The 24,568-nt window shown below is 40.7% G+C and overlaps 1 protein-coding gene across 1 annotated transcript; it reads right to left on the bottom strand.

Moving 5' to 3' along the window:
• Positions 1-4,331: 4,331 nt before the first annotated feature.
• LOC140998447 (EF-hand and coiled-coil domain-containing protein 1) lies at positions 4,332-12,890 on the bottom strand. Its single transcript, XM_073468741.1, has 9 exons — positions 12,177-12,890; positions 9,446-9,890; positions 8,962-9,096; positions 7,075-7,154; positions 6,408-6,549; positions 6,176-6,317; positions 5,048-5,164; positions 4,744-4,813; positions 4,332-4,647 (listed from the first exon to the last, which is right to left on the bottom strand). The coding sequence occupies exons 1-9, from the start codon at positions 12,766-12,768 to the stop codon at positions 4,478-4,480; spliced, it is 1,893 nt and encodes a 630-aa protein (XP_073324842.1). The 5' UTR covers positions 12,769-12,890; the 3' UTR covers positions 4,332-4,477.
• Positions 12,891-24,568: the final 11,678 nt, after the last annotated feature.

The following is a 24,568-nucleotide window of genomic DNA, read 5'->3' as shown; positions in this document are numbered from 1 at the left end:
TGTAGCTTTTAAGTTCAGACTGGCCAGAAGATCGGCACAGTTCTTACACACTAGTATATAAAACACCAAAATTTAGCCTCACTTCAATGGAATCACTGTGATCAGTGATCCTCACCAACCAGGAGAATCCAAAATGGAGGTGCTTATGAGCTGTGTTGCGCCATCTGCTTTTATTTGTCCCTCCTCTGTCGGGCTATAAACTGCTCCACAGAAGATGATTTGTGGACAGTAACGAGACAGAAGCTGTTAGTAGAAATACACGTTTTGAATGAATTGAATGTCCCATGAGAAATCAAAAGTTCTCTAAGCTAACAAGGTTGCTGTCATTAGCTGAGAGAACAGTTTTTTCCTCGTGAGTAACTCTTTATTGAATGAAATGATGTACAATCTTGAGAACAAAATGCCCGGGGCAGTTTAAATCACAGTACATAAAATTTGAAACAAAACTCAGAGCACTGTTGTGACTGACGAGTTTGTGAGGAAGATGTCCCCAGTTTTTTTTTTTTCAGATTCTGTATTTTGTGTTAAAGTCAGATTCTGTCAAATTTAAATCAGAGGGCAAAATCTTAGTCACATGGTTAACCTTATTGTGGACGCACACATTCACTTGTGTTTCCATCGCTTTTGGGGACATTACATAGACTTACATTCGTTTTCTGGAGATTTACAATAACCATAGCCATAGCCTGGTCACACCCTAACCTTAACCTTAAACCAAGACTTCATCCTTAAATTTAATGATTAACCTTATTGGGACCTGCGATTTGTCCCCATTAGGAAAGCGGTCCCCACAATGAGTGTGTTAATAGATTTATGTCCCCACAACGTGACTAATAAGCACACACACACATACACACGCTCACACACACAGCTGTCCGTCACCTGACTTTGAGACTCAGCTGACCTGAGCTGACTCTCTCTCTGAGGGCTTACAGGTGAAGAGGAGAATGCGTAAAGGAAGTCGTGAGCCATTCTGACGGACTGTACCGAGTACAGATGTTGGCCCAGAGGCGAAGCACCAGTGTCTTAGGAGAGACTAGCATGTGATGCTTGACTTATCTGACGCTTGTCAGACTTCTGTGCTGTTTCAAAGGGGCCAGCAGAATGCATGTGCAGGGCACAAAGTGTGAATGTGCAAAACTTGATTATTTTGATTGTTACCTTTTTTTTTTCTTTTTTTTTGGTCTGACTGATTTTTTTTTTTAAATGTGTTGATTACGTTAAAATTGTGATTTTTTTTTCTATTCCTTTTCTCCTTTCCCTAATCTTTTTAACTCTTCACGATTATTGTTTTGTGTCATGGATTTTAATCAAACAAACAACCACTGTAAAGATGAAGCAACTTCTCCACGCTGCACAAAGTACTGTAATCTGCAACATGGACAGCAGAGGGCACTGCAGGGATTCTCTTAACTGTATCATCTCTGTGTCCTCTGGATTCAAACCCACATATGTCTACCCACAGTGAACACTTCTTTTGTCTTCTTTTCTACAGTGTTGTGAAAGTTTGCATCCTTCCATCTGTTCACCTTCAGTCTGTATCCTCCACTCTCTTACTGAGCAGGTGCCAGCGTTCTGCCTCTGTGTCAATGGAAAGTTGTGAATACTTCTATAAGGGGGCAAGTAATGCTTTGTCTATTTATTTTTAGAAGCACACAAAGCAAATTGTACATACTATATTTATTCTATATATAAGGTTGTTTATTTTGTCATTTCATTTTGGCTCCGTTTCGTTGTCACCATGTTGATGTCATTATTTTCTTCTTTCTTTTGTTTTTTTTTTCCCCTTCTTTTCGCAAAAGGCCAGTAGAGCTTTTTTTTGGTGCATGCCGCAATAGGAGGGCGGTGAGGCTAACGAATAGCACAGTGCCTAATACCAGTCTTTACACACCTCACACACATGCGCACACACCCTGTCTCCACACGGGGAAAGCATACTTACACGACATAGAATGGCCTTAACCTATCAGAGCCAAGCTCAACTCAGAGTAACCAATCAGGAGCTCGGTTCGCCACAGAGTAGCGTCTCTTTAATTAGCTTGGATTAATAAAAGATGTACAGTAAGTTGATTATGATGTGTAATGTAATAATGAGTGTATATGATGCAGCAGTGGAGAGGAGGGCTTGGTCACTTGAATTCGGCAAAAATTAGGAAGTTGGAGGTTGAAAATCTCCAACAGGCCGGTTGTACAGGGCATCTAAAAAGTCTGGAGTTAAGTTAAACACCAACAGAAGTGAGATTTGAACCCAAGAACACCAGAAAAGCAGAAAAAAACAAGTGACATGACAAAATGCACAGTGTTACTTCTCCTTTTGATTCCAGATGTTTCTCCCTGTGTGTAAAATGTCCGGCCTTTAAAACCCTTCACCCATCCACTGCCTTGTTAACCTCAGTGCTTCAAACCCTCGAGCCCCTGAACCCACATGGAACCACACTGATCCTCAGGCTGCAAGCATCCACGTCAAGATCGAGCCTTTTAAAATCAAACTTCCACCCGTCTGTGTCAGCTCTGATCTGAAAACGTACAGTCTTACTGGGGCTGAGATCTTTGTGTCCTCTGTGTGTTCCTCTTGTAAAAGCCCTCCCTCTGTGAGGCTGGAGGAAGGCTTTCTCCCTGCAGGACTTTGTAAATTGCTGGAAATAAAGGACTATATTATTTCATACCATTCCTCCGTCTTGCTGTCTGTTCATGTCTGCTTTTACTGTAGATGTATCAGGATCAATGCACACAAGTCTGCTCGTCCTTTCTCAGCACAGATGTTGTTGGACAGAAGCAGAGATGAAGCTGAAGCTAAAGTTAATTGAGAACATCTACACATCTACATTCTACTCTGCCTTTTAGAGTTCTTTAATAAAACATACTTCATGGATCCTTGTGTGAAAAGCTCATAAATTCGTATCTTAGATAGACGACTGTGATCAGGGTCAGGGTAGTGGGGACAACAGTCATCCACCTGCATCACATCCACAACTTCAACACCATATCAGTCAAACAATGTCAGTATGACATCTACTGTAGAAAGCAACAGTTAATGTAAGTTTCATTTGTCAGCAAACATTTCTTGGTGCAAGCTGTTTTTGACAAATTTGAATAAATTTTACTACTGGCAAAATCAGCCATTCAAATTCAGGGTTTGTTTTCCTGTCTCTCAGCTGTTACCTGACCTCGGTTTCACTCCTCCTTCTTTCAATCGGAATATTTGTAATAGAAAAGTTTTAAGCACAGTTAAAAGAAATTAAAATCTCGGACGATGTGTTACAACTTGGAGTTACCTGCAGCTTCCTCAGTTGCAGTGCAGTTGGACATTATTAAATCACTGACGAGTCTTCATGTTATACCTTAAAGTTGATTCACTTCGATAGATTCTATTAATTACAATATGAGTGTTTTTCAGATCCAGCGGTAAGCGACCTTGTAAACATGAGATATTGCTTAGTCTGCATAGGGCCGTGCGATATATCAATATTATAATGTTAGCGTGATGTGAGACTGTAGCGTTTTATTTTTTTGTTGTCTTTTCCTTGTTTTAAAGGCTGCATTACAGTAAAGTGATGTCATTTTCTGAATTTACCAGCTTGTTCATCTTGTTCTAATAGTTGTATTTACCCACTTAGTCATTATATCCACATAACTGATCATTATTTATCAAAGATCTCATTGTGTTTATGTTTTGTTAAAGTACCAATAGTCATCCCGACAATATTGTCACAGTATCAATATTGAGGTACTTGGTCTAAAATAGGGCTGAACAATTAATCGAAATATTATCGAAACTGCAATATGACTAAGTACAATATAATATGATAGTAATGTGTAACAAACAGCATTATATTGAAGTACTGTGCTGCTGCAGAGATGCCTTGGCCTACAGATCTTGTTCTCCAGATTTAAGAAAACATATTTGTTTAGTACAGACCCCAACAAATGTCACATCATCATGAGTTCTTTTTCACCAAAATAAAAAATATGATGCAAATGATGTGATCATTCCCATATCGCAACACGTCAGAATGATGTCAATATGATTTTTTTATCATATTGTGTAGTCTTAGTCAGAAGTATAGTGACATTAAATTTTGTTGCTCAGTCCGAGCATTTATAAAGTGCTTTTGATGAGATATCAAAATATTGAGATATATATTGTATATCACTTTATATCCCGAATATGTTGCAATATTAAGTGAAATATAACTCTGACCTGCAACAATGACCCTAAACACAAGACTGTGTTTCATCATGTCAGAGCTCTCTGTAATAAATCTTACACAGGGAACACAAGGTTGGATAAAAACATTTAATTATTAAAATTAAGTTAAAAAAAGGACCGAGGAGATATTAAGTAAATAAAATTAATCTTAAATACACTGAATCAGTTTCATAATCTGGGATACACTAGTGGAAAACGTACATGGCTGCAAACAAGTCAAATATAAACAGGATTCATTAAAGGATAAGTACCACGGTAGAAGCTTAATTAACAGGAGATGAGCAGAGGGTTCACGCTGCTGGTCTGACGCCCTGAAGATGGAACCAGGAGTTTCTCTCTGCTCTCTCCTGCTTCATCATCACCACCGCCTCCGAGGAGATCCCTGGAGGACAGCCGGACACAGAGGGCATTGGCCACCTGCAGGACATGAGACGGGCCTGGATAGGGAAATTGCAGGACCAAGGAAAAATATCAGCGATGAGCAACACTTACACATGAATAGCTGCACAACAGGAAGATGTAGAATGACCTACCATCCCCACTCCTACTGCACACATCCAGAGTGTCCATCACGAGCTTCTCCAGGGCCCTGCGGGACACGTTCTGCAAAGAGAGGGATCATGTTTTATTCTACTTTTCATTTATTTTTTAAGTTAAACATTGACACGTACAAACATAAAAACCCATACAAAAAAACTGCATTCTGCAGGATTGGAGGAACAGCAGGACTGAATGAACACTAGATGGCACTGAAGAGGTGTGTGTGTGTGTGTGTGTGTGTGTGTGTGTGTGTGTACGCCTGAGGTGAAGTCCCTGATGTGTGTATTGTATGTGAACCTTGTTGCGTAGCTGCAGCAGCAGTGTGAGGGCGTCTGTGAGCTTCTCCTCCATCAAAGACAGACGTGTCTTTTCTTTCTCCTCCAGCCTTGTCTTGTCCTCCTCGTCCTCAGGTCTCTGGAAAACAGGAAGAGGAACAAATTCATTCAAACAAGTCCCTGAACTACTTCTACAGTATGTCAGATAGATCAGATGAAATCACTCCCTAAGATTTTCTAGAAAGTTGAGTTTCTGGAGTTTCTGAAGGAGGATACTTATACACAGAGGCAGGAAGCTGGTGTATGTTACCCCAGCAATTAAGATTTGATTCAAATAAAAGAAGGTTTTTCTATTTTGACACATATACTGTAGGTTAATGGTCGGTTCTCTCCTCGTTTGACTTGATCAGTTGAACCTCAAATAAAGTGCAAGGGAATTACAGTACAATTCCAATGTTTTCTGTTGAAAATAAAATATAATCAAAAGAATTAGAATGAGTTTCATTCAATAACCATTTCTGTGTGTCAGAACTGCTCTGGAGGCAGAAACATAATGTTCTTCTCTTTGGGCAAAAGTCTAACTTGAAGTTTTCCAGCGAAATTCAATGTGATATATCATTAAAGGAGATATGCTCCTTTTTCAGGTTCATAATTCTATTTTGTTACTACTAGAACAGGTTTTACATGCTTTAGTCTCAAAACACATCACTTTTCTCATACTATCCAGTGCTGCAGCTCTGTGTTCCCCCTCAGTCTGAAATGCTGTCTTAGCTCCTGTCTCTTTAAGGGTCCGCCCCTCCCAAATACCCAGTCTCCTCTGATTGGTCAGCTCACACATGCCTGACCCAGCACTGCTGACAACTACAGAGACTGTATGCAACTGTGTGACATGGTGATGTTGTGTGATGTCACAATGTAACAGAATTAGCGGCGAGACTACTGACGAGGCGTTTCAGGAGCAGTGTTTTCTGTGGGAGAGAGGAGCTTCTGTAGTTTTGGACTTTGACCTTAAGATGAGGTCTCCTTTCTAAATAATGGTGATATATAATCTGACATTATGCCTCCAGAGCTTTCAAACTCTTTAGTCTGCACTTCAATCCATTGAACTAGTCATTTTAAGTAAGTTTCTGAAATCATGTGTCTCTTCTACCTTTTCTCTGCTTCCCTCTGGCTGCTCTTGGTTTTGTCCCTTCCAGCTGCAGCGCCCCCTGCTGTCCTTTAAAGTGCTGATGATGTTTTTCTCATGCAGGTGGCTCTGAGAGGGAAGTTGGTGGACTGCACGCGTCTGACATCTGGAGGAAAAAAGAGTCACATCTGATCAGTCTTTGCGGTGGAGAAACTTGTGCACAGTGGTGTTGTGTGTGTGTTGGATGGAAGCTAACCCTTTGCCACAGCCGTGCAGTCGGCTGATGTGCTTCTTCACCTCCGTCAGGCTGCATTGTCCTTCCTCCCTCGTCTCCCTGTCCTCCTCCTCTTCATCAGAGGCAGCTCTACCCTCCACAGCTCTCTGCAGACACTCTGCACCTGCAGACAGGAGATGTTCATTTGCATCCGAGTTTGTTTTTTAAAAATCTAATGAATAGTGTTCTGTCTGCCCTAAATAGACACTGATGGAACTGAGCCATCGTTTATGATATTTGAGTGTCAGAGTGTTTCTTTTCTGTTATGACAGGTCAAAATGTCTGCCATGATAAAGGTCAGTTGCAAAGCTTTAAATATATCAATACCCACTGACAAAGATGCCACACAAAATGTTGGTAACCATTAGAGGGAAAACTATGCCTCAGTTCTATTTCCAATTTTTTACTTTATCCCTTGTTTTTGAGAATGAGAGTACCCATAACCCTCAGTTTGTGCTCGGTGTGCCTCTGAAAAACCTCACCCTACCCTTCAATCCCAACAAAAATCAGAACACCCTACCCTTAAACATTAACATGCAAAACGGAGGGATAGGGATAAATGGTAGGGGACCGATTGGGATTGGGCCTATAGTTTGGTAAGAACACACTGCTGATGGCTTAATGATTCATTACATTTCCAGTCACTCACCTGTCTTGCTGCAGGCGTCTTCTGCTGTGACTGGGTCAGTTTGTTGATGGGTGGGGTCAGGGATGCAGGTGCAGTGGGATCTGAGGGTGATAAAGGTAAAGAGTGTATCTCAAATATACATCCAATGAGCCAATACTGTGGACAGAAGCTCTGACATTTGTACATTTGAAAGTGGGTTATTGAACTTGCTATGTTTCTTCACTGGCTTTCCAATTCCAATCAGTGAGCACAGACTAAAGCTTTTTATTTTATACATCCCAACTTTCTGCTGGGTGCCACCTACTGCCTGCACACATCTATAGCCGGTCACAGAGAGCCATGCCAGCATCTGACTACAAGGCATGTATGTCTTTTGAGATTCAGATTATCCTGTCACTATGACTGGGAGACATGTCAGACTACATGTGAAACCCTGACTGGTTATAGCTCGCAGTGTTTTACGGTTTGCATGATGTGAAAATGTCATCAGGCTCCTGTGCAGGCTCTGAGGTCATAGAGAGACTCGTAAGTCAACAAGTAAGTCAGCAGCATGGTGCCTGAGATGAGGAGGTCCTGGACACTGTTAAACCAGGAGGTTGATGAAAGTGGCAAGGCTGCAGCAAAACAGTAAAGCCTCTACTGAGCTGTAGAGATGAGGGGAACTAAAGGAGGATTCTCTGAGGGTTCATCACTACAGTAGGTGTATGTGGAGGGGGATGAGGGGGGATGCCACCCCTCTTATGAGCAGAATGACCCTAAATGCATCCCCCCTGTTAGCCTCTCCCTCCCCTAGATGCAGAGAAAGGAGAGTACAAGGGCAGAGGGGTTGTTTAGTTGTTAGTCTAGTCTGTCTGACTCTGATACTGCTACTACTATACTATCTTATATTGTATATAGCCTATATACTCTATAGAGTAGTGTCACCCTCATGATCAAAGTGAAAGTAGCAATGTGTAGTTGAGGAAGAGCGAGAGGATCATATAGACACACTGCTGCTTGTAGTATTCCTATAATATTCCTATGATGTTTCAGTAGAGAGAACAATCTACTGCTCAACGTCAGCAAAACCAAAAAAAAAAAGAGGCAAAGACACACACCCCCGTCTACATCAGTGGAGCTGAGGTGGAGCAAGTGAACAATTCCTTGGGATTACATCACTGAGAACCTATCTTGGTCAACACACAGCAACACCCTGGTTACTAAGGCACAGACAACTTAGGAAACTAAGGAGAAGGAAAGCTAACATGGAGCCAGGTTCTTGTCAACTTTTACAGAAGAGCATTAGAAAGAATTCTGACTGGAAACATGAAAAGCTGGCATGGTTCATCACAGCCCAGGACAGGAAGGCTCTACAGCAGGTGATTAAAACTGGTTCATTTTTCAAACACAAACACTTTGTACCTTGTAATTTACCTTGTAGTGTTTTGTAGAGAAGACATGACGACAGATATGAGAACTAGTACTTTTACTGTGGATTAGGGTTAGCATTCATTTGGGATTTAAAATTTAACAAATCAAGTGATCCCTTTCACATTAAACATAATCAGTTGATTCATTTATGATACAAAAACATGTCAAATGTTTCTTGAGAGAGCCATCAGAGCAGGTTTGAACTATCTCTGATGCATTGTGGGTGTGAATGAAATGAATCTGACAACAATCTGGTCCCTGTGGAGGGTTAGAGAAAGAGTCTTTGTTAAACATTAATGCTGTGGTTTCTGTTGGAAGTTAACTCTTCTACTTTGGTCCAACACTAATTCAGAGTGAGCGTAACTTAAGCTGTTGGCTTTAGTGCATTCATTGAATTTCAAATCAGCAGAGCGCACAGGGAAATGATGTGTAAATGGATGCACGAACATGCCCGTGCACTCTTCTCCGCTCACTCACGACCACACACAGTGTTCGTACCTGTACTGCTGTAGTTCTGTCTCCAGCTGGGTGATCCTGGACTGGAGCTGTGGCACAGACTGAGCCTGCTCCTGGATCATCCGAACCCTCTGAAGTCCCAAGCTCAGAGCCTCTCTGGCCTCCTCGGCTCGCCTCCTGATGGAGAAAATCCAAGATCATTGATATGTTAACATCTCAATGAGGGGTTATATATAAAATATATACTTTTATATTAGCTGCCACATTAGTTAAAAGAAAATCTAACTGACAACATGTGATGGAGGTTAGCTGATGTGCAGCACCAGCCCTGCTAGCGCTGTCAGGAGCCCAGCTCAGATAAACTAATAGTGGTTTGTTTCTATGTTTTAAGCAGACACGTCTGCAATGCACTACTTTGACATAACATCAACAGTGTCTTCACGCTGTTGATAATGTTAAAATTTCAGAATGATTTAAACTATAAAGTGGCCATATCCTACGTATCGACCCTTCAAAAAACTCCAACCTGATGTGGGCGTTCTCCTTCCTCAGTGTAGACTCCACCCCCTGGAGCTTGCGCACCTCCTGGTACGCCCACCGCAGCTCCTCCTCCAGACGCTCATTAAATTTGATGGCCTCCTCCAGCTGCCCATCACGTGAGGAGCGTATCAGCTTCAGCTCCCTCAGAAGGGGGTCCCTGATGTCCCGTCTCCTCGCCGCCCTCCTCGCCCCTTCTCCTCCAGCAACACTGCTCTGTCCTTTAATTCTCAGGGTTGGTACCAGTTTTCCCTGTTTGAGGGTGATGGAGGTCGTGGGTTGAGTTGGAACTGTGGAGTTGAAGCTTGACGGGGAAGGGAGGGTGCGGCTCCTCTCTCGTCTGAGTGCCACCTCCAGGGCCAGGCAGCGAGCGTCGCTCCCCTGCAGCGCCGAGCGGAGGTCCTCCACCAGCTCCCTCAGAGCTGCTACCTCATCTGGAGAAGAAGGAGAAAACTGTTAAACTTGTAAAAGAGAAATTATATTCCCGTTCATTCTGAGGATTTATGGCTCGTTTGTGTCTTGGTTAAATATTGATCTAATTACAGGAACACAGAACAGTGTTTTAATTAAAATCTGAATCAGTTCTCTGACCAGTACCTCTGTCTTCACTGGGATCGTCTTGTTTCTGTCATATCACGTTTCACACTGTTTAAACTGTATATTCAGGGAAACTATTGTACATTTACTCAAGAATTGTATTGTAAATTTGAAGTTCATGTACTTTACTTGAGTATTTCCACTTTATTCTACTTTATACTCATACAACACTATAGATACTAGTTACTATATAAATTTAGATATTTCACACAAAATCATGAGCTCATAAATCTGATAAACTAAACTGAAACTACTCGTCAGTGTATAACAGTTGAAGTGATCTCCACCTGTACCACCTACAACAGTAGAGTGCAGCTTACACTCTGACATTAACTATAATAATCCGATAACATAACATGCAATACTAGAGCTAACACATACATACTTTACTTAAAGGTCCAGTGTGTAGGATTTAGGATGATCTATTGGCAGAAATGGAAAATATTCAAAATTATGTTTTCATTAGTGTACAATCACCTGAAACTAAGAATCGTTGTGTATTCGTTACCTCAGAACGAGCCTTTTTATATCTACACAGTGAGTGGGTCCTCTTTCATGAAGTCCAACACAATGTACAGCCATGTTTCTACAGTAGCCCCATAGAGTGCAGCAAGACCGAGTCCTTCAACCTGGAGGTCAATGGGTTTTTTGAATGGGTTTGTGGTTATATATCTGTGGTAAACACGAGCTTAAGATATTTTAATGTTTTGTTCAATGACATAAAATACGTCATCAAACACTCCACATTTGAGTTATAAAGCGTTTACATGTCTTAAAAATGGCTAACAAGTAGCTAAATGAGACTACAGGCTGTCGGGATTAAACATCTACATGCAGAAGAGACTCATCTGCTCACTAGTCCGTCTTTACAAGCCGACTTTAGTTACAAGCTATTCTAACTCTGACTTCACGTAGTAGATTGATCAATTTATAGTCAAGTGTGTGTAGTATAGTGTAGCAAGACGCCTGGTGGTGACGTTTAAGTCATGGGACCGTAATGTAGTTCGTTTATAGCCATTAGCCTTTTAGTTCTGGCGACTTTATTTACACTTCTCGCTGAACAAAACGTATAAGTATCATACACTTTTTACGCAATATTCCCAAATCCAATTAGAAAACTCCACAGGCTTCTGGCAGGGAGAATCGGGGCGATGCTAAATTGTTTGTTAGACTACAAAGATACGTCAGTCCTGCAGCACTTTATCAGCAAGATGCCACTTCATCCTAAACTGGACCTTTAATTAACCCTTTGAAATGTGTTCAGTGTGGTATTGCCACTTTTTGTAACTAAGTAACTAAGTACAGTCACTCAAGTACTAGGCTTAAGTACAATTCTGAGGTACTAGTTTTTTCATGCTATATGCTACTCTATACCTTTACTCCACTACACGTATCCTCTAATAGTCACTAAACACATTAAGAATTCACATTAAATACAACATTGCTGATGCTTATTACTCTGCCATGGTGCAGATCTGTGAGTTGTTCACAATCCCCTCTGACTCTCACAGGTTTCATTTAAATAACAGGATCAGGACATAAGGAGGAGATCTCTCCTCTGTAGACCAGAGAAAAGCCTAAAAACATCACTATCAGAACTTTGTTTTTTGTTGGGAACCACTGGACTAAACTTTACTTCGAGCTGCCACAGAAGTGAAAATACTGTTGCATATTTATGCATTAGTATAACAATCTAATAATGTCATATACAGTATGATAATACATCAGTCTCAGGGCGTAGAGTGGGCAGCCTACCTTTACTTTGATACTTGAAGTACATTTAGCTGATAATACCTCTGGACTTTTAGTCTTGAAAGCAGGACTTTTACTTGTCATGCAGTATTTTTACATTCTTGAACTGGTACTTTTGCTCACTGTACTGTCTGAGTACTTCACATTGACTCTCACCCACTGTGGGGGAATGAGAATGAGGGGACAGATGTGTGCACAACTATATCTAGTTCTAAGTTAGCTATTGTTGAATATGTTCCTATAAAGTGCATTAATGTGACGTACGTGCAACAGTAATGAAGTAAAGTTTTAAAATCCTCTGGAAGCCCTCAGTGATCACAGGGGGCATCAAATGTAATGACACAAGGAACAGAGACATCCTGTCACAGTACCTGGCTCACGTTCCTCTGCGGTTCGAGTTTTAATTTTTCCGGCTCCATTCTGATCCCTCGTCAGATCAAAACTCACACATTTCCTCCGTCTGACACGCGGCCACCGGACCCGGATCTGCCGCTCCACCAGCTCGGTGTCCTCAGTGACGGGCAGGCGCCCGGCACAGTCCCCGGTGCCTCGACGCGCACTGCGCACTCGGAAATACCCACAGAGCCGCGAGTGGAAGTCTTTAAAGGAGATCTGGCCGGGCAGCCCAGAACATATATCCCCAAACTCTTCATCCTCCTCATCGTTTTCTCCATCTCCAGTTCCTCCTTTGGTCGCCTTCTTACTTTTCTCTGTGAGTCCCAGCACGGAGCACAGCGCAGTGAAATCCTCCGCCGACATCGTATCATTCCTGTTGGAGTAGGTAAGGTGGTGGAAGACCTCCTGCATGTATTGGTCTATCCCAGTGGCCAGGACGACGATTTCGTTATCCACGCCCGGATCAGGACAGTGATGATGGGCCAGGGCGCTCCGGAGCCACTCGCTTTTACGCGCTGCTCGAGGCGAGGGCTGGACGCGCGGCCGGGCCAATGCGGTTCGCTCCATGACTGCACATAAACTAAACTTTGTGTCTGGATGTTACCAAATGAAAGTCAGACCACGGAATTAGAATCGGATGCGATTCCAAACCAGAAATAGGCGTAAACACATTACGTTGTGGTTTGACGCTGCGTAATTCCCTCGAAACCTCACCTTGGATTCCTTCCTGGCGCATCAAGTCAAAAGATGATCCCCTCTGGCGAGAAAAAAGAAGTCCCAGTGTTCCGACTCCACCCTCCTGTGTGCACACTGACCGCGTGTGTCTGTGACTGTGCCAGAAAGGTGCTTTTCAGCGCTTACAGTTAAGTTGGCAAGACAGTGAGATCAGATTTGGTTGTTAAGTCCCCATTACAAATGTGAATCACATATCAAGTATCGCCGATGTTTTCAAGGTAAATGATATCATTTTGCAGAGACTCGGGTAATTTGTGGCATCTATCATCCAGTGACAAGACCAAACCACAACAATCCAGAGAAAAGCTCTGCTCGGGTTTCAAATTGCACCTGAATGAATCTTAAGTGGATCTGACTCACTGCGTGTGTGGCAGCAACAACACAACAAGTCAAATGACTCCCGATATTCTCTAACACCGGCCACACATGCCTTCACTTGGAAGCCAACTGTGGGTTTGTTTCCAGGGAACTTAGCAAATACCTTTCCCCACCCTGACCGCCACTTGTCACACACCTGACAGCCAAAACAAAGAGGGCGCCTTGATTACACTCACCCAGGCATGAGTAGACATACCACATGAGTTACACATGAATTACACTCCACTGCAGCACTTAACTAGCATTACACACCGGAAATCATTTAAGTACATCAGCACCAATGCAAACACAAGACAGAAAAGTAGTCAATTGAACACTGAAGTAAAAACTCTAAGTTCCTTTTGCTGGTTTCTGCCTCTCCACTGTGGCGATTTGCTGGTTTAACGTGACTATGCACTAACTCAGTATCTTTGGGTTTTGGATTGTTACCCACACAGATGTTCTCTTTGTCTCTGGGAATTTGAGATATTTAAAAAAAAAAAAAAAAAGTATTTTAACACTTAATGTCCAAACATGACATTTAACCAAAGACAAAAAGAGAGCTGTACCAGATTTGAACTATAGTCTTAAGTCCATCAAAGCACAAAAAGGATGTGCACACTCATATATTTTAGAAGAGCTCTTTTTAATCCCATTGTCTCTAGTTGTATGCTGAAGAAGGCGGAGCTGGAATGTCCATTTTACTCCACTGCTGAACATGGAAACCAATAAAAGCTTCCTGACAGATTTGGGTGTGCAAAACTTGTGTACATACTTTTGTAAATACCCAAAATCTGGAAAACAAATAGTTTTACAGACATTTTTGGTGGTAAGCTTTTTTACCTTTGCATACCACACACTAATGTACAGCAGCGGGCCAGCGGCTAGCAGATGAGTCATCTAAGCCACCTTGAGCTCACAGAAGAAAACTGGTATTGTTTAGTCTTTATTTTGGTTTCCAGCACTGATCTGAATATGGCTGAACTGCAGCGCTGGCGGTGACTCATGTTGGGCTTTTACCTTTGGAAAGGTGTGTGAGTGTACTGTTTCAGTCAGTGCTACTTAAGGCTATAAATATTGTAAAGCAAATATATTTCTTTTAAAACACATACACATTGTCCTGAGGACAGAAAAAGACACCAATCACCTGTGGTTGGACATGTGGAGGCAGGCAGAGCTTGTGATGGCAATCAGTTCAGGTCGTCTGGATTCTCATGGAAACTATGTTTTTCCTTCCAGGCTTCTTCCAAGGAAAGATCTGTGAGATCACGGTCAAGGTCAAGGTTTACTCTGCAAATACACTCACGCATTATTTTTTATTCAAAACATCAATGTACGGGTAAATAAATTAACTGTATACCACATAGTGTGTGTCCATCACAGCAAACACAAGCATTCAACTTCATTTTTATGTAAATGTTTATAGATTTAAAAAAAACTTCACTTCATTTTACAGGTCTGCAAATTTCATGGTAATTAGGAGGTAATTATCAAGTAACATGTTATACATTCCTTTGACATTATTCACAAATTATCACAATAATTCCATCAAAATGTATTGAAAATTACCCCTAATCACAATGTGCTGCTATTTCCAAAAAAGCAGTTAATACATAGCTGGTAATTTCTTAAATACCTTTCCAGGAAATTTCCAAATAGTTGCTGATCATGCCAATTATATAATAATAATATAATATAATAATTTCCGAGTAATTTCTGGTTAACTTCCTCTCATCAGGCAACTAAACTGAAGTGAGTTGTTAAAAGGAAAGAAAAAAAATTCAAATTGTTCCAAAGTTGTGCTGATCAGCTGAAATTATTTCAATGGGTGAAAATGAATACATTTGTACTTTAATGTACTGACCTGGTTGGAAATTAAGCTGCAACAACTCACTTCAATCAAACGGCCTGCTGAGGGGAAATAGGACAGGAAGTAGCAGAAAATTAAAATGACACGATCAGCAGAAGTTAAGCAGAAACCAGTCGGAAGTTTCCTGGAAATGTATCAAAGAAAACAACATTTCAATGCGTTTTCAGGTCATTATTGTGGTAAGTGGGGGTAATTTCAAAGACAAGATTTTATCATTTTACCACAGAATGCACTAAAAACCTGCACACACATACATTGCCCACCCACAGGGAGTAAGTACAAACTCTGATGCTGTTAGATAGGTGTCAGCTGTCAGAGGGACAGTGAAACCTGCAGCCACACATCCATACCCTGCAGCCGCAAACACCAAAAATATAGGTTGTGCAGATCACTCATCACTTCAGGCTTTTCATAAAGATCATTCCAGTAGCAGTTTCAGAGACCCTCCCGTCCTGCCTGCTATTTCCTCAGAATTAAAGCTTTTGTTTCTTCATCAAGATGCATCCAAAAGGAGCACAGGCTTACATAAATCACATAATAGGTGTTTTGGTGAAGGTAAATGCTCACTTTATCTCTTCTTCCTATATATGTAGTATGTGTGTGTTTGTGTCTGTTTGTGTGGGGTAACTAGTAGTTAATGTGTGGCTCGGCACTAGTGCCCTCAGTCCTGCTGTCTCCTCCAGCTGCTGCCTGCTCTGAGTGAAAGGACCTGATCTGAAAATGAAAGGATGGGTAGGAAGAAGAGGGGGCTGTAAATAAAAAGGGGTGGAGGGTCTGGAGCTGTGTGTGTGTGTGTGTGTGTGTGTGTGTGTGTGTGTGTGTGTGTGTGTGTGTGTGTGTGTGTGTGTGTCTGCTCATGCCCGAGTGTCCTGTTGTTCACCTTTGAGAGGAGGAGAGAGGCAGTATCAGTATTGATAGGCGATGGGTTGAGGCTTTGTGTTGGCTGCCATATGCTCCTCTGAGGGTCAACAAAAAGACAACACGCACACACACTCACACATGCAGCGCTTCTTTGAAGTGGTGACACTGACCGATATGCTGTGTCAGTTCACCGAGGGCCCGTCCCGGTCAAACCCTGCAGGGATGTGAAGGTCTCTAAACATGAGGTCACACATGTTCACCTATTCTCCAGCTTTTGGTTGTTCACTCACTTCTTTATTGATCCGTGACCATTTCCTGTGGCAGCGTGCGTGTGTCAGGACTGAGCCACATGTCAAGGACAGAATGAGGGTTGCACCAAGTCACCAAAAAATGTAGGCATGTGATAAACTTCCTAATTCTAATTTGTGGAATGTTTTAATACTTTCAGATTAGTTATAGAAAGAAAGAAAGAAAGAAAGAAAGAAAGAAAGAAAGAAAGAAAGAACGAAAGAAAGAAAGAAAGAAAGAAAGAAAGAAAGAAAGAAAGAAAGAACGAAAGAAAAAAAAGAAAGAAAGAAAGGGAAAATAATATTCATCAGATAAATCTACTGGAGTAATAACAAGTTTGTTAAACAGTTTAAACATCAAGCAGATACAGAGCAAGACTAGCCAGGGGCGTAGCACAAAATTGGGGACCCTGATCATTGGGCATTCACTATGGGCCCCTCCCCAAATCCACTATGACCCATTGTAGTACCTGTGTGGCTCTCCTCACATGAAGGGCCCAGTTCAAAGGCCCTGACATTCCAATTAATCTTTCTGTCCACAGGACAAATATAAGTCCAATATTCACTTTCCTTTAGCTGTTTCATCTCCATCTCCTGAGGGACATAACAGGCTCTTAAGCTGCTGATGGTCCACTATGCACCAGCTTGTCACTAGCTTTGCCTGTCTACTGATGAGAGTGGTGAAGTGAACCAAGACAGTAAAGTTGCAGGCTGAAAAAACACAGCAATTAGCTGAAAGTCGCTAATATGCTCTGTAGAATTGAGCTGAGTGTAGTATTACAGAGTCGGTTGATATGTTTTTGGGGATTCATCACTATAAGCGAGCCCTTTCACGTACAAGTAGTCATGCGATCCGTTGTTAATATAAAAATATTGCTTATAGACCCTTTAAGTAGTGCTACCTTGACATGCAAAATGACACTTAATTACTGTAAACTTCCTCAGTTGTTCTACATCTTGTGTCATGGAGTTTACCACTGGGTTTGAAAGATTAATTCCAGAGTATAGTCTTTGAACAATGATGACCTTTGTCTTCACTGTATTTACTGTATTTCAGAAGTTACTTTGTACTTTGTACAGGGAAGTCAGCAGCCATTTTTCAGAGCTTAATCCAGCTTTATGTTGTGATAGAACAAACAATCCTTTGTCAGCTTTGAGTGCTTTAGTGATGTCACTACTTTGTGTGCTCAGGTGTGGCTATCTAAAGTATCTGGAGTGGGACAATCACTGACCTAAATCTCTGACAAAAACTCTGAAATGTCATGGAGGCTTCAAGGCAGCTAACACGGGGGGAGCGGTTTTGGATGAAAAGAGAAAGTGAAGGGGAAGATTTAAGGAAATAGTGCAGAGAAGGGGAAAGGCTGTGATGACAAAAGAAACACCGGAGGCAGAGGAGTTTACAACATAACAAGTTTGGAGGAAACAACAATTTTACACTACAGGTTTTAAGCTGTGTGGGTTTCTGACCCACTGTGATTGAAAAAGAGCCTGACAGTAAAGCAGCTTTTAATCTTTGTTTGAAGAAACAAACAGCCACACAGGATTGCAATCTTTTGCTTGTCCTGTAAGAGAGAAATACTGTAAAAAGATATAAAATATGATGAAAAATGGGTGAATTATCCAACAATTCACATTGTTTATATTTTCACTGAAACAAATGACTTCATATAAAGTGAAAATGGTCTCTCACAGTGAGAAACTCACTGCCACTGACCTTTTCCCTCCTTAAGCTCGCTAACTAGTTTTGGATATGGCACATGTAGCCTACTAGCCTACTGTTGGTGGAGTCAAACAATTCTTATCAACCCTGTCATCAGCTGCGGCAGGCAGATGCTTTTAGCAAAAAAGAACCTCTGCTAAACCCACAACACTTCAGTACCAATCCAGCACCAAATGGCTGAAAGAAGACTTCACTAGCTAGTGAGGACCTACAGCAAGCTAAAGACCCAAGCATTTTTCAAGACTTTATGGACACTGAAACAGAGCCAATAGGAAAGTAAATATCTGGTTTACATTTGTTTGGTGGCTGGAAACATAACCCCAAGAGTGCCCCAGCAATGAGTCCTAAAAACCTGAAAGTAGTTAGCATTTTTTGGTTCTGGTTCCCTCATCTTGAAGTCAATAGGTTCTTTGAATCGGTTTAATGAGCTGAAATAAGGTTGGTGGTTAACAAAAGCGTTAGACATTAGAAAGTTGTGTTCATTTGTGAAGATTATCTTGTTGAACAAACCATCTAAGTATCAGCTTATTGTCAGTAATAATCTAAAATCTAGTTGAAAAATGCCATGGGCTTTTTGTCGAGGAAAAGCCTACAAAAAGAGGCTACGTTATCCCTATGTTGGTTATGAGTAAATAGCTAGTTACCAATCGTTAGCTAACTTATGGCAGGGCTGTGTGTCAACCTGTAGCAGCAGGATTTGTACATTAAAAGAGAGAATTGGAAGGTTTGTTCAATTGTTTTCAGTTTATAATAATTTTAATCAAAGTGAAAGTGAAAATCAGTCATTATTTACAATGTTTTTAACATTGAAGGGCCTGCGACGGTATCACATGTAGCCTTAGTTTGACAACTGGCACTTTAAACAGTGGTAAAAGGTGACAATGAGAACAATCACAAGGACATCACAGCAGTCAAACGTTAGAGTTTATAAGAGCCCTCATTCTAGGGACCTCTAAACTGTCCAGATGGTCTGATGACGTCCTTCAATGACCTTCCATTAACTTATTTTGTTGTAGATCATAAACTGTGCACATTGTTCAGGCACTCAAAGGACATCTGTCAACTTTCAAACCAATCCATTTCCTCTGTGGGTTTGTGTAAATGTTATGTAGTTGTGTGTGAAAGTAAACACTCCTCACATGGAACGGTCTCGCTTCGCAAACACCCCAATTCATTCTAATCATGCAATCTGTGATAGATGAGTGTGAGCGTGTCAACATGAGCCCCGACATGAGTAATTAAGTTAGACAAGAAGCAGGCCCAGGGTTCACTCTTTCAGTGGAGATGTGATTTATGATCTCTCTCTCTCTCTCTCTCTCTCTCTCTGTCTCTCTCTCTCTCTCTGTGTGTGTGTGTGTGTGTGCATGTCAGATTGTAAACAGCACTCCACAGCGTGACAATGTAAACATTTCCTCATTCCTGAGATATCGAAGGAGCACCGGTCTACCTTTGAGCTGTCCCACCTGTGGACAAGTTCATGGCCGAGACGCACGCACGCGCATTCACACTGAGCCACCTACTCACTGACACATCCACACCCACACTACGCACACCTTTTATGCATTCCTGAGAGCCAGTGAAGAGTCTGGATCAAGAGAGCAGATGAGGCGTGTGGCTACAGGTCGAGCTCGGCTCTGAGCTGCTCCAATCAAACACACTGTCTGGGTGTGAGTACACACACCAACACATCCCACTGTGGCCTGTAAAACTAAAAGTAGTCATTAGTCATTTGTAAACATGTGCAAAGTTAAGATGCTCCCACACATACAAAATGATGTAATTCTTGCTGTTCCTTTGTTGTAATCCCTGACACCCACAATGCACTGCTCCCTCGTCTCACACACACACTGACACAAACACACATCACATACGTACAATTACTTTCTAGTTTTAAATGGGTCTTTGATGATGTCTATAATGGATTATAATGGATTATGAGCATACTTATGTGGTGTAATGCACCTATAGTGCTGTATTGTCATAGTTTTTATGACTCATGAATATTCATAAATCTGTATAACAATATTCATAACTTTTTAACACACCAATGTCTATAATGCATTATAAACAGCATTTTGTGTGCTGTTCTCTACATTTAAGCAAACAATGATCACACACAGTGAATTATAACCAGCTTGTAATGTATTACATCCGCCCACAACACAACGATTTCATTACTTTACTTAAAGTCCCCAATGGCCACTTCCAGTAACTTACAATCACATTATAATGCATTTTTATAGTTATTATAATGTGCTCGAAAATGTTCAGAATGTATTACAACTATGACAATTTTATATACACTATGATCTTGGCCTAAATAGTGAGCAACCAGCAATTATGAAGTACTGATAGCTGACCTTATTCTCTCTGCTAAAACTTGACATCAAATTCATGACTGTCTGACATCATGAAACAATAATAGAATACAACAAACGTATAAACCAATGGCCATTGCTGATAATAGTATTGTTATTATAAGATTATCTAATTTTTCCTACTGTATGTCATAAAAATCCTCTCATTAAAATAAGACATCAGATTTTATTACATTGTATAGAGTAGCCATTCCCGAACTTAAGAAAGATGAAGCCCTATGTGTTATTGGAAATCTTCTGGGGCCCACCCAAACTTTCAATTACACCTCTGATCAAACAGAACAACTTTATGTGAACAGAAGGCTTAGGCAATGCAGTGTAAATTAATTATCCATCCCGATACGTGTAACGATTTGTAAACTTAACTTTCAACACATGCAAACACATGTAGTTACAATTCCCTGTCATTGACGCAATGTAGGATATGATCCAATGTCTGTTCCCCAGTCAGATAATATTGCCCTCCTGTTACAATTGTGTTTCCTGCAATGCCACCCAGTGGAAACAGAGTTTAACATCCCCACCTGGTAAAAATAGGTCAGATAAATGAAGATAGCATGTAATTTAAACCTCTTGTTTAATCAGTTCTGATTACTTTTTTAAATGCAAATATTATTTATTTTATGGTCATTTCAAACTTAATGACAAATTAAACAATTAGAAACTCTCACTGCCCTCCTGCAGCACCTTCATGGCGGCCCACACTTTGGGAATCAAGGGTACAGAGGCAGACAGGTCAATTGTATTTATATAGCACATTTTACTACAAGTTAACTTTATAGCCTTTATATTACAATGCAAACAGCAAGGAACATGTAGGGTAGAATTCCATATATCAAATGTACCCAATTAATGTGTCAATTCAATGAGAAGAGTTTCATGAAAAAACAACCATGAAAATGGAATGATGAATCCTGGAGCTGGATCTTAATGTAGGTCCAGTTACCACCACCAGAGGTCTGACTGGATTGTCAGAGAGCAGGTTGGAAATGTACAGGGAGGCCCTAACCATGAAGCACACTGGGAGCCAAGGAAGGTATTTGAGTGCAGTTGTAATATGTTTAGCATTGGACGATTAAACAGATTTTTCAGCTTTGTAGCCCCAACTCTGCTCCCAAAGCAGTAAACACCACAAAATGAAAATCCCCCAAACTTCCTGTAGACTTGTTTATGCTTTCTGGTTTAACACGTACACACGCACACATACACACACCAGTGACATGAAGTGGTTGCCTCTAGCAGTATACTGTAGGCAACAAACTTGGCGGCCGGACGTCCGGCTGGTTGTTTGTCTCATTGATCAAACGTTCACTGGCTGTTTGACTCTTCAGTGACAGACAGCAGAGTCAGAGCATGGACGCCAGAAGAAGTTAGATCCACAGCACAGTAAAAGCTCTTGCTGTGCACTAAGTAAGATTCTGACAACTTGAGCATTAAATATTTGGCCCTCCATAATCCCAAGATCACAATATGACACAGTGTACAGTATGTTCAGAGCTGTGTTGGACCCATAGGCTTTACTTAACAGGGTTGATTTATGTTCAGCCCTTATAAACTCATTTGAAGTTATAATCATATATGAGACCATCATCACCGACAACCAAAGAGTCCACAGAGGAGCACCTGAGATGTAACCTGTAATAAACATGGATCGTCAGTCTAAGTGTGTCCTTATAAGATGTGAAGGAGTGTGAGACTCTGACAACAACATCTTTTAAGAGGAGACAGTGATAGAGTCAGTATTACCTCATGTACTCCTAGAATTCACTGAAATTCATGTCCCTCTGTTTGCATCACTCGGCACATTTTTATTACTATACTGCCACCATTTGGCTGAGAGTTGGTACTGCTATAGAGATGGTCTTGTAGTTTGTAATCATTGCATGTATCTGCTGGCTGTACTTCTTCTGTGCTGGTAAATATTTCCATGCAGACGTTACACAACAGTAGTGAGACCAAACATTTAGACCAGCTGCAATATTAAATATTTAAACAATCATAAATCTCTACTTTCTCTTTTGATAAAGTGTTTAAAGTCAGGTCCTCCTGGTGTGCATATATTACATCAATCCACATAAAGCACATTGATGTACACATACTTTCTTATTTCAATTTAATCTAAAATTAGTTGTACTGAATGCATCATTTCCTGTTCATATGTTATAGCTTTGATTCAATGTATCTTTATTGTGTAACCCACATAATGTTTTGTTTCCATTGCTGTATGTTTCTGTTTTGATCTTGTGTAATTTAGCCTGCTCTTTCTCGTGCTGCTGTAACACCATTCATTCCCATGGGAATGCATACATGTGATCTTATCACATCTTATCTAATCTTATTTATAGGACACTGCTGTCACTTCTAAACTTGATTCAAATCATTAGTTCAAGACTTTTTGATTTAAAGCATGACATGCATTATATTACATTCACAGAGCTTATAATGGGCCTAACTATTTTTTCAATGTGATATTTTTTGTAAAAGATGTGAAAAATTATAATTATTAGAGTAATATCTGTAATATCTGTGCCACACACACACCTGTATATAGTACATGTTAATTAAATTGTGTGTTTTTATCTTTGTGTTAAATAAAATACATGAAAAAATGCATGAAGCACTACATCTGCTAGTTGTCCTTTGACATTAAAATAAAGTTAAAAGATACAGAAACTTGACTGGTGGTCATTTTGCCAATGGAACCAATCCCAGACATAGCCAATGTTTTCTGCTGTGTAGTAAATTTGCATTTATTATGCTATTCCTTTCTGGCAAATGGCCTATATAAGATTGGCAAAAATGCTCTAAATGACTGTTGTCCACAAAAAAAACCCTAATTTCCATAATAAATGTGGCTAGTGGATGACACTAATACAACACACAGAGATCTGTGTCTACAAATGAAGGTGTGTCTGCCAAAGTTTGCAGAACGACAGGTTTTTAGAGGAAAACAATGGAAACAGAACTTTCTTGTTAGGTCACATCTCCAGGGTCATTCAACTGTTTTGTTGCTTGGGGTTCAAAGATAAACTGCAGAATGAGTCTCGCAACACAGTTTCAAAAAAGATCACTACCAGTCTGAGCTGGCACTGTTCAAATAGTAAGATACTGTGACACAGTGTGTAGTTACACCCTTATATCCATGTTGAAATTGTATCAGATGTAGGGCTGCAACCAACGTTTAGTTTCATTGTCGATTAATCTGTCAGTTATTTTCTTGATTAATCAATTAAAATATTTTTAAACCTTCATGCTGTCTATTTAATATTGTACAAGAGTGAATGTTGCCAACCTCTACTCTGTCAGGGGGTCTGAAATCCTTCGACCATTACTAGCTGTTATGGTAATATTGGTTGTAGTTTTTAAATTAATTATTAATCAGAGTTACAAACTGACAGTTTAGTACCTTTTCCTGAGACTGATTTGGTGAATTGGTTATCTTTTCCCTTCTTTAAGGGTGGTGCGCCGAGGTGATCTAATATAAATTGGATCTTATTATTTATCATAATTAATAATTATCTCTGATAATCATTAATTATTACTGATAGCCAAATTTAACCCCAAACCCTTATTAATGTTGCATGAAGCACTACATCTGCTAGTTTTCCTTTGAAATTAAAATAAAGATAAAAGATACAGAAACTGACTGGTGGTCATTTTGTTTTCTGCTGTTTAGTAAATTAGCAAATTATGCATTCCTTTCTTCACCTTCATTCACCTTTTTGGCCATCAGACTAGACGCTGTGTTCGGCAGACACCAAACACTGCACATCACCACAAACACACCATCCCCACCGTGAAGCATGGTGGTGGCAGCGTCATGCTGTGGGGATGCTTCTCAGCAGCAGGCTCTGGAAGGCTTGTAAAGGTAGAGGGTAAAATGAATGCAGCAAAATATAGGGAAATCCTGGAGGACAACCTGATTCAGTCTGCAAGAGAAGTACGACTTGGGAGAAGATTTATTTTCCAGCAAGACAATGACCCCGGAGCGTACAGTGAAAGCTACACAGAAATGGTTTAAAGACAACAAGGTGAATGTTCTGGAGTGGCTGAGTCAAAGCCCAGACCTCAGTCCAATTCCAGACCTTGAAAAAGGGCTGTTCACGCCCAATCCCTGTGCAGCCTGACAGAGCTTGAGCAGTTCTGCAAAGAAGAATGA

The sequence above is a fragment of the Pagrus major genome, chromosome 6 (assembly GCF_040436345.1).
Source record: "Pagrus major chromosome 6, Pma_NU_1.0".
Classification (NCBI taxonomy): Eukaryota; Metazoa; Chordata; class Actinopteri; order Spariformes; family Sparidae; genus Pagrus; species Pagrus major.
The sequence above is the reverse complement of the archived record's forward strand: the minus strand, read 5'-3'. Positions and strand labels throughout refer to the sequence as shown.